Source organism: Lupinus angustifolius, unplaced genomic scaffold (genome assembly GCF_001865875.1).
Source record: "Lupinus angustifolius cultivar Tanjil unplaced genomic scaffold, LupAngTanjil_v1.0 Scaffold_206_11, whole genome shotgun sequence".
Classification (NCBI taxonomy): Eukaryota; Viridiplantae; Streptophyta; class Magnoliopsida; order Fabales; family Fabaceae; genus Lupinus; species Lupinus angustifolius.
The window spans coordinates 230-11,827 of record NW_017726892.1 but is presented as its reverse complement, the minus strand read 5'-3'; the positions used below and the strand labels follow the sequence as shown (position 1 = coordinate 11,827).

The following is an 11,598-nucleotide window of genomic DNA, read 5'->3' as shown; positions in this document are numbered from 1 at the left end:
TGGCATTCAAGTTAACTTAGTTTTTAAGAAAACTTGTTTGCAATTTTATAAGTATGAGAAAAAGCAAATTGTGATATTTAGTGTATGGTCTTAAACTAAATCTTGGGTATTAATGTTCCTTAGTCATACTTAGACTTTTTCTTTCTTCTCAGAAAGATGAATCACCATAATGTTTGGTGAGTGAACTTGTATAACAAATAAAGTGATGTACTTTAAGATCCATAATGTATTTTCCTTTCTTATATTATACAATTGACTTGTTGAAAAAAGAAGAGTAATGAGATACTAGCCAACTTGTTTTGATTGGTAAGAGATGGAAAATGAAAACTTGCTAATTTTTCTCACAAAATTAACTCGTAACATTTGATTTGTTGAGAATGGGGGATAGTATAGGACAAAAAGAAATTGTCGATTTGTAAACAGACCTTAGTCTTGGCCAAAACATCCATCTAGGATAGTATAAAAATCCTGTTTTTTTACCCCATTAAATCAGGGGAGATATATTTTTGTCTAAACATTAAAACTATATTATCCCGTGTTGTCCTTATCTCTTAGCGAATCAAATATATAGAGTCTATTACAACAACAATAAAATATGCAAAATCCACGTGAGTTATAAGTGGATGGGCTTGAGCCCAAACTCATCTTGCGGTGCCATAAATTACATTGACACTTACTGAATTTTAGTACAATTATACAATTTACTCCTCTCTTTTTGTACTTAACAACCACTCATATTTTTATACAAACATTATAATAGCTACCCTTACATGATACATAAGTTTGATTTTTTAAACAAAAAAGTGTGATAAGTGTAATTAAGTTAAACAAAATATGATATATTGTAAACACAAATCTAAATAATATAAGGATCAATATTTCTTCATTATTTTTGGTCATTTTGAAATGAATCAATAATTTTATGGAGATATTGTTTAAGTCACTCTTCTATTATATTATAACCATAATCTTAACTGATTTTGTTTTTCCTTTTATCCATGATAATTTTAATATTTTAAGAATTTCATTTCATTATTATTTGATCATCTATGATTTTATCACTAAAGGGATTTTTGGCCAATTCTTGTCACATCTTTAAAGAAAGATAAATTTGAAACTGAATAATTCATGGGATAAGTCATTCTAGGGAGCATGACATGGGTTGGAACGGGATAAGCATGTTTCTCGTTTATCCTTATATATTGATCGGATCAATTTCAAACTTGAACACATCCCTAAGTAGGATGGGGCGTGTGAGGGACGGGTCCAAAATAAAACGGGTCAAGGTATGGATGGTTCCAGGTTGAAACATGACAAAATGACAAACGTAGATTTTTTTCTCAAATCTTTAAGCATGCACAATCAAAGTTATTACAATCTTTATATAAACTCAATTAAAACCTACATCCCATATACATCGGTATATAAACTACAAACTGTAAATTACATCCTTCAAACTAAAAACTATCACAATCACATGACTGAAAATTATAGAAGACATTGAAAATTTTAAAATAATTTACATTGTCAAGTGTCAACATAAGCTGAAGTATTCTTATAAATGATAAAAAAAACATATAAGAACTGAAATGACAAAAACATGTCACTACTCAAAAGTTAACACAAAAATGAATACAATAACTAGCAATTAACTGAAAAATGAAACTTAAATTAGAGTTCACACAAAGCATACAAAAACTAAAAATTAACTTGTTTTCTATCAATCAAGATTCATGGTTACATGTTCATCTTTAACTCCTTGTGACTCGGGAATCTTTCTCACCATCTCAGCAAGAAAAATATTCAAATTACATAATGCATATTTTTAATTGAATTAACCAAATAGTAAAAAAGAAGTGAACTCACCATCAGCAACTTTCTAAGTGATGTCAAATTGATCAAAATCCTTATCATCAAACTTGAAGTTGTTGGGGTTTACCCAGTTTTGAGAACATGTGAGAGCTTCAACCATTTTAGGAGACAAATAGCTATGGAATACATCAAGCACATGTCTGCTAGTGCTAAAACATGACTCAGTAGCCACAGTAAACTGGTATAGCTAATAGACAGAAAGGATCCTATATTTTGAAGAACTTGCCTTCCACCAAGCCAAGATGTCAAAGTCAGATTCTCCATCTATAGTATTCTCTTCCAAATATCTTTTGAGATCATTTTTTTCAAAATTGGTTTTGGCTCTCTTATGTTTTTTCCAAGCTCTCTCCCTGTTCTACACTGCATCATTGACATTAAATGGATATTGATAAGTACTTATTCAACTATTCTTGATATAAACTATAAAGGACGGACAAGCTAACCTAGACATAGACTCGAACCCGTCCTTTTTTGACAACGGATCTATCCATTTTAATCGGCTCTGTCCTTTTTTTTTATTTGAATGGGTTAGACCCGTCCCTAAGTCATCGGGTTGAGACGGGTCTATAAGTTAAATGGAGTCTTACTCACCCCTAACTCATTCATAATTTGTGTGGGCCTGATCTGAGACATGTGAAATATACATCTATTTTAGTAGGGCATGTTTCTGATTATCCCTCATGCAATCAGAGAAGAGTTAAAAAGTGGGGATTTCGGTTTCATTAAAATGGTTATATGCTCCTTGTCCATAGAGCCCTACCAGCTTGTTGTCTTAAAGGAGAATGCTAATGAAGGGATACGTAAGCAACGGCTCTTGTTCATGATGAAGATCGTATATATGTTATCATAGATCATGTTTTATATGTTATCTCGGGTTAATAAAAACATGTCATGTCACTTAAAAAATTTAAGCATTCATTACTATTATTATTTTTATTTCATTATATTGGTTCGAAACAAAATCTTAAGACAGTAGATATTTGTTCAACTAAACTTGAATCATAAGCGTTGTGAGATATGAGACACATTACTGTATGCAAGGACCCTCTTAACTTTGTTGGAGCCATTCACACCATTCTTATACCATCTTGTTTATTTTCTTTACCGGCCTTTAAGAACCATCTTGGGCCTCACTTTACATTAGAAACCTTTTTTTCCTAACCACCATAAAATTGAAATACCTAAACCACTTTTTGGAGACTCTTATCATGCATCTTTCTCAAGATATAGGTGTTTTATCTATTAGGCTTTTCTTATGTTTAAATAATAGTGGTAGGCTCGTAATGTTGTACATTTCCTGCCACTTATTTCTCATAAAGTTCTCTTCAATATTCTTTTTGAGCTTTGTGGCATATAACTTTAGAGAGTGGTGGCAGGTTGTTATATAATTAAGGATCAATTAACCCCATCGCACAAAGTCATTAAGAGTCTAGTGAGAAAGCTTGATGAAGTTATTAAAAGTATGGTAGAGTATAAGTGACAGAGGATTTGTTGTCCCCAAGCATGTCATCAAGCTTATCATAAATCAATTACAATGAAATAAAAATAGATAAATTTATAAATGTTTAATTTTTTAACTAATGTGGCATATTGTGATTGGTTTAGAACAAACTTTAGGATAAGCCTAAAGACATGAGATCTTTGTCCATATGAACAATAAAGATCATTTCCAATAACAAAGAGATAAATGTTTGAAAAAGAGATAAATGTTTGAAATTCTTTTTTTTAATAGTAAAGGTATGATTTCATCGTATTTCATTTTTTGTAGGGAGTGTAATTATTACTTAGTATTTACTAATCTCTTGTGCTCATTCACATTTTCTTAACCAGTTCACTTAATCTTCTCGTTTTGGTATTAAAAGACTAACACAAATAAATATAAAGTAAATAAATTATTATAAAATCTAAAAAATAAGTAAATAAAAATAATTTATAATTGAACTTAATTTCAAATACTTAACCTTTTAATTTAATTTATGTTTGTGTTATGCCCTTTATGATTTCAAATATGTATTCATTAGGTGATTTTAATTAGTTTAATATTTAATTCCAATTTATAAATATATTATTGTCATAAAAATATTATTGGAAAAATCAAAAGCAGCAGAATTAGTCCAAATATTTTAAAAAGAATTAAATTAAAAAAAATTATGATTTTGAGAAATTATTGTTTTTAAATACTAAATCATTAAAAATTAAAGGGATAAAATAAAAGATTATTTAGATTGACACTTTAAATCACTATGCTTTAAATTTTGAAGATAGACTAAAGATAAGAATGATGATGTGTCAAAGTTTAAAAACTCTGAACTATAGTATATTCCCTATTTCTTGCATTATGTCATATATTTTATTGTTGACTTTTATCTTTCCATTTAAGAATTTTGCTATAAATCCAAAGTTATTTGTTTATTTATAAAATTAATGTCATAATTGTTTTTCTAATTTTACCCTCAATGTTAATAATTATAATGATAATACAAATTTTAATATTTTAATAAAGAATAATTCCATCAAACAAACTAGTTTTGTTTATCATTCAAAAAAAAGTACTAAATATAAATTAGACAGCACTACTGGACAGATTAAACTTTACGGAATAATTGATAATGTAACTCCTGGGAGACTTAGATTTCAGTTTAGATTTTACTTGTAGTATTTTTTATGTAAAGATTAAGATTAAGTAAAACCACAAATTCAGGAAGACATCCGCTACCTGGAACTTTAGGACTCAAATTCTATAGGTCTAATTAAAGGAATTGTGTCTATTCCAAGAAACAATATTTGTTGGGAGAGATAGCAATACATTTCGAAAGGGGTTAGTTCCTTATCCAAAATGTAAAAAAAGTGCCAAAAAAAATATTGAATATTATTCCTATTTCTATTTTTTAATAAGTATTTACATAAGGTGCTGAATAGACAAATCCTTAAAGTTAATCCCTGTTTGTATTATGGATTTGTAGTATGTTAAAATGCGTAATAGAATTCATACAAGTTTCAATTAAAGTGAATACTAGAATGCATCGAATACAGAAGCCAAGAGATAGACGCCCCGTCAAAGATACCATTGTTTGAGACCCACCAAAAGTTAAAGAGTCATTGGCATATGCAAATTAAAAGACAACGATTTAAGATTGAGACAAAGTTTACACACATATTTGAGCCTTTCGCAGACTTTAAGAAAGGGAAGATAAACATATGGTTCTTTTGCTCAAGGTCACTGTCCAACGTCCATAAGTTCAATATAACTTGGTCTATATTTTTTCTTCCCTCTCCGTTTTTGTCTTTGTGGTTTGAGTTTTGCATGAAAGTAAGGGAAATTTTGGATCCAAAATTCCCTTATACGTTCAATACATAGATGTATAAATATTCCCCATAAAACCGCACATAAATATTCGGCTTCTTTGTCTTGTTAGGGATATGCTTTTCATGCACGTATCATTCCAAAGTGATGAGATTGAGGGATCCTAGGTGTTATTTCATTTTCATGTGTTGCTCAGTATTTTAAATTCTACCATGCATGCCGGGTCACAATACTAAGGAATTGAGAGTCTCAGCAACGACAATATCATCTCAATTATCATTGAATTTTCTCACAATATTTCACAGTCACAATAAATGCAACATAACCACAATTTAAAAACTTTGGGACCGCTGTTACAGACTCAGATAGTGTCATTGATGACGATAAGGGAGGTACCACTTAACACCACAATGCATATGCAAGTTTTCAGTTGTGCGATTTTGTTGCTGTGTTGGTTGTGGGAAGTGGAGGGGGATCCTCAATCCCCAAAAGGATAATGTCCTCATGTCCCTACCCGATGGAGTAACACCAAATAATATAAAAAATAAATTTATGTTTTTATTTTTATTTTCCTAATAAAGTGAGACATTCTGATTGGCTTGGAACACAAATGGGAACACCAATAGCGACAAAAGATCTTCTTTAGTAGGAAGTGGTCTCTGATGTAGAAAGAGGTGGCCAAAAGAGAATACATGTGCTGGTGGGGGTAGCATGCACACGCAAATTCTTGCATATATCAAGATTTGCGTGTAATTAATAGATCTACAAGAGACGAATAATTCTGCTTTTGATGTTTGATGGGTCATTTTCCTAAAGCGCATGTGTGTATTAAGAATGAGAAAGAGCTCCATTTCCTCAAAACAAGGGTCATTCAAATCACAAATATTAAAGCACAAGGGCAGCAGAGAAAAACAAAAGAGGGGTTGGGATCTTTCCGCTAGTGGATAGTCGAGCATTTAGATCTGTGTTTATTTTTAATTAAAAAAATTTAGATATCCTCTTCCCTCACCTTCCAATTCTGAAGGTCTAGTACTTACTTGAGGATTCCGATTCAACAAAATGGGCCTAACTGCACACACTATAGAAAACTTGATCCTTGGTCAGTATTGAAGTAGATAGTGACATATAACATATTCCAAAAAATTTAATGATTTAGATTTCAACTTATTTTTAAATAAATAAAATTATAAATATTAGGCACATAACTAAATATTAGGCATCCACAGCCAAAAAACAAAGGACTACATAGAGCAGCAACCCAGCTACTCAAATTAGGTTTTTATTAAATTACATTAACCTATTCATATCACACTGATCATGTTATTGCTATAGTTTATTTCTATAATTGAAGACTTGGCTAAGGGAGCAATGCATCATGCTTGGAGCAGTATGTTGAGCAGGAAAGGTGTGCAACAAAGCAAGGCATGAACCTGAGCAAAGACAGAAGCAAATGGTGCACCAACCTCGGTCACCCTTGTATGTGCATATTGTGCAAGGTAATTGAACAATTCACAATTCAAGTCCCTTAGTTCCACTTGGATCTTGAACGATGGATATAGTAGAGCTCTTAATAAGTACATTTAGCACATGCTTATTATTTTATAGCATGTGTCATTTAGTAAGTTTAAAGTTAGTTAAGTTAGTTGTTTTACTTGCATTACAAGATATTGTGTATATAAGCAACTCTTATTTGTATTCTCAAATTACATCAATCAATACAATTTTTTATTTACTTTTCCTACATCCCTTATCTTCTCTAAACACAACATGGTATCAGAGCTCTCAAATTGAGAGCTCTACATCACCATCACTCTTGATCCTACATTGAATTCTTCCACTCGTTCATTCTTTTGCAATCTGAGCATCAAATGGAGGCAGAATCAAACAAGACACAGAACTCACAACAAGATGTGGACACATCATAGATTCCAGGGAGCCCTTATTACCTTCATCCAGGAGAAAGTCCAGCTGCCATATTAGTGTCACCACCATTGAATGACACAAATTATCATAGTTGAAGTTGAGCAATGAGGAGAGCCCTATCATCAAAGAACAAGTTCAAATTTGTCAATGGGACAATAAGAGCCACGCAAGAAACATATGCTATATTTGATGTTGGGGAAAGACGCAACACCATGGTCATTTCTTTGATTAGAAGATCCTTGAGTGAACAAATAGCACAAAGCATAGTATACATAGACAATTCACAAGAACTCTGGTTGGATCTCAAGGAAAGGTTTTCCAAAGGTGACTACTTTAAAACTTTTGATTTACTCCAAGAATTACACTCCATTAAGCAAGGTGAGAGGGATGTGTCTACTTACTTCATTGATGTCAAGATTCTTTGGGAAGAACTTGACTTTTTTATGCCTATGCCTACATGCACTTGTGCAAACAAGTGTACTTGTAACTTTGTAATGACCATCAGGAGTTATAGAGATTCTGAGTATGTGATATGTGCTCTAAAGGGACTGAATGATTAGTACAATACAATAAAGACTCAGATCCTTTTAATGGAACCCTTACCTCTCATCAACAAGGTCTTTCCCTAGTAAATCAACAAGAAAGACATCAAGAAGGAGTTAGAAGTGATCATAACAGAACCATCCTAAACAATGTCAACACCACACAAGGTTGGAAGCCTCAATTCAATAGAGGACAAAATTTTAGTAACAATGCAAGAATTGGGCAGAATTTCAATAACAGATGAGGAAGAAGGTTCCAAATTTGCACCTTTTGTGGAAAGGAAGGTCATACCACAGAGACATGTTACTTTAAGCATGGGTTTCCTCCCAACTTCAAGTTCAAATCCAAGACAACCAATACAGTCAACAACCTGCAAGTAGATCAGGATCATAAGGCCAATGAAGGTAATGTTGTACACTCAGAAGGATCAACAGAGGATCACGTAGAGCATGCTCAATTGAGCATCAACCATGAGCACATGATCAACCAGATGAGCCATGATTCAAGTAATGCAAGTATAGGTTCCATATCAGGTAATTCTCTTACAAATCAAGTTTGGATCCTAGATAGTGGAGCTACAGACCATGTTACTAACAATTTATCAAACTTCACACACTACAAAATTATCAAACTTGATTATGTTAAGCTTCCAAATGATATCGTTGTTAAGGCTAAGCACTTAGGAACTATTACCCTTTTTGATCACCTCACTCTGCATAATGTTCTGTACCTTCTAGTTTCAAATATAACTTAATCTTTATTCACAGGCTTGCTTCATCTCTTAGATGTAAGCTTGTTTTTTATGAGGTTTCTGTCTCATCCAAGATATGAATACCTCAAGGATGATTAGACATGCTGAAATGCAGAATAATCATTACATACTAACCAACCATCCTCATGCTAATGACACACAACATACTATTATTATTTTTCAGAATGAAACATCACCTTATTTTGATATTTGGCATTATAGATTAGGCCACCCTTCAAATAAAGTTCTTGACAATATTTATAAATGTTTTCCTTATGTCAAGTTTGATCTTAACAAGAACTGTGACTTTTGACACTTAGGGAAGAAACCAAAGTAATCCTTCCCAAAAGGCAGTGCTTGTACCACACAACCTTTTGAACTAATCCACATGGATATTTGGGATCCCTTACATGTTCCTACCATAAATGGTGATAGATTTCTTCTTACCATAGTTGATGATTACAGTAGATATAGTTGGATATTCCTTATGACAAACAAGGGTAGGACTAGGAAGATAATAGATAGTTTCATACAAATGGTGGATACTTAATTTAATCATAAGGTCAAGTCTATTAGAACTGACAATGGCAATGAATTTATGATGCATGACTATTATTCTAAGCTTGGTGTTGAAACACCAGAGCAAAAATCTATGGTGGAAAGAAAACAAAGGCACATATTAAATGTAACCAAAACCTTGATGTTTCATTCTCATTTAGCTACCTGTTACTGGGGTTATGCAGTTATTCATGCAATGTACCTTATAAATTTATTGCCTACCCCTACTCTAGGACTTACATCCTCCTTCACTTAGTCACTTAAGGGTCTTTGGCAGTCTTTGTTTTGCCTCAACCCTCACTGCTCAGAGGACCAAATTGGATCCAAGAGCAAGAAAATGTTCATTCATGGGATATAAACCAGGCACTAAGGGTTATATTGTGCTTGATTTTGTCAAACAAGAGCATACATGTATCTAGGAATGTAATGTTCTATGAACACATTTTCCCGTATAAACCTTACACCATCCATGATAACAAAGTCATGCCAACCAACCATACCAACACTGATCTTAACCCTTTTCTTGATTTACCTATTAATCAAGAAATGACATCCACACCAACCATTCCAAGGTCAAGTACTACACATGATTTACCTCCCACACCTACCTCATCCTTAGATCCTCCTATTAGAAGATCTCATAGAATTACCTAACCACCTACTTATTTAATAGATTATCATTGCAATCTCTTAACTCAAGGCCCTCTTGTCAAAGATCATCCCATCAAACACCCCCTGCATCATGTCTTATCCTACAAAGTCGTATCTCCTTTACACTTAAAACATTATCTCAACATCTGCTCTAATATTGAACCAAAGACTTTCAATCAGGCCATAAAATCCACAAAATGGATTCAAGCCATGAATGATGAACTTGCAGCCTTAGCCTACAACCAGACTTAGACTTGTGTTCCACTTCCACCTGATATAAGAGCTATTGGCTCAAAATGGGTTTATAAACTCAAATTTAACTTCGATGGTACTATCCAAAGGCACAAGGCTAGACTTGTTGCCAAAGGATACAACCAAACTAAAGGTTTGGATTATTTTGATACTTTTGCCCCTGTGATCAAGCTTACCACAGTTAGGCTCTTACTAGCCTTAGTTGTTAACCAAGGTTGGTCTTTTTAACAACTTGATGTTAATAATGTGTTTTTACATGGTGATTTGAATGAGGATGTGTACATGTCTTTACCTCAAGGTGTCCATAGCTCTATGCCTAATCTTGTATGCAAATTAAACAAGTATCTTTATGGTTTAACAGACTGGTAGGCAATGCTTTGCCAAGCTATCTAATGCACTGATTTCCTTGGGTTATAAGCAATCTTCACATGATCATTCTCTGTTTACTAAATCTGTGCATAATCACTTCACTGCATTATTAATCTATGTTGATGATTTAATTTTGGCTGGAAATGATGATTCTGAAATTAACTTTGTCAAACAACACCTAGATCATCACTTCAAAATCAAATATCTAGGAGTTTTGAAATATTTCCTTGGTCTAGAGGTAGCAAGATCTAAACATGGAATTACCTTGTTCTAAATGAAGTATGCCTTAGACTTATTACTCGACACGGGATTCCTAGAATCCAAACCTGTTACAACACCAATGGTGAAGAACACCCACCTTCATCAAAATGATAGCAACCTATACCATGACCCTATAACATATCGACAACTTGTTGGAAGGCTCCTCTATTTGACCAACATCATGCCTGACTTGAGCTTTTATATCCAACAACTTAGCCAATCCATGGCTGCTCCCACTATGAACCACTATAAAGCTTTGACCAGGGTTCTTCGATATATCAAAATTAGCTCTAGACAAGGTTTGTTTTACCCTACCAATTCCATAGTTCAAATCAAGGGCTTCACTAACTCAGATTGGACTGTCTGCCCTGATACCAGAAGATCTATTTCTGGTTATTGTATGTTTTTAGGGGATGCATTGATTTATTGGAAATCCAAGAAGCAAATCACAATCTCTAGGTCTTCTTCAAAAGCTGAATATCGTGCATTGGCAATTTCTTCTTACGAGGTACAATGACTTACTTATTTACTCTCTGATTTACACATTTCTTTCAAGCAACCTGCACTTCTCTATTGTGACAATGACTCAGCAAGATATATTGTTGCTAATCTCGTCTTCAATGAGAGGACAAAACATATAGAGATTGATTGTCATGTTGCTAGGGAAAGGTTACAAAATAAGCTTTACGATTTGCTTCCTATAAACTCTGAACAACAAACCGTTGACATCTTAACTAAGGTCCTGGATCCCTCTCTTTTCCATCACCTTTTATCCAAGCTGGGAGTGATTAACATTCACTCTCTAGCTTGAGGGGGGATATTGAATTACATTAACCTATTCATATCACCTTTTATCCAAGCTGGGAGTGATTAACATTCACTCTCTTCATATGGCCAGGTTTGCCACATTCAAACCATGTAAAATTTTGATTTGAGTTGGAGGCATCATTCTTCTTGGAGAGCTTCTTTATTTGACCACTTCTTGCACCTTTGTTCCTTTTAAGGAACTTGCTGAATTTCTTTACGAGCATGCTCATGTCATCTGAATCATCCTTTTCTGATTCGTCACTGGATGAATCATATTTGTCAACTTTTGCTTTCAGAGAAATATTCT

General features: G+C 33.2%; 1 protein-coding gene across 1 annotated transcript; it reads left to right on the top strand.

Annotated features, from left to right (window-relative positions):
• Positions 1 to 10,497: 10,497 nt before the first annotated feature.
• LOC109340603 (uncharacterized mitochondrial protein AtMg00810-like) lies at positions 10,498 to 11,223 on the top strand (the record flags this gene model as incomplete). The annotated part of the gene is made up of 2 exons (XM_019578326.1): positions 10,498 to 10,992; positions 11,041 to 11,223. Coding segments are annotated over exons 1-2 (678 nt in total), but the record flags the coding sequence as incomplete, so codon positions are not given.
• Positions 11,224 to 11,598: the final 375 nt, after the last annotated feature.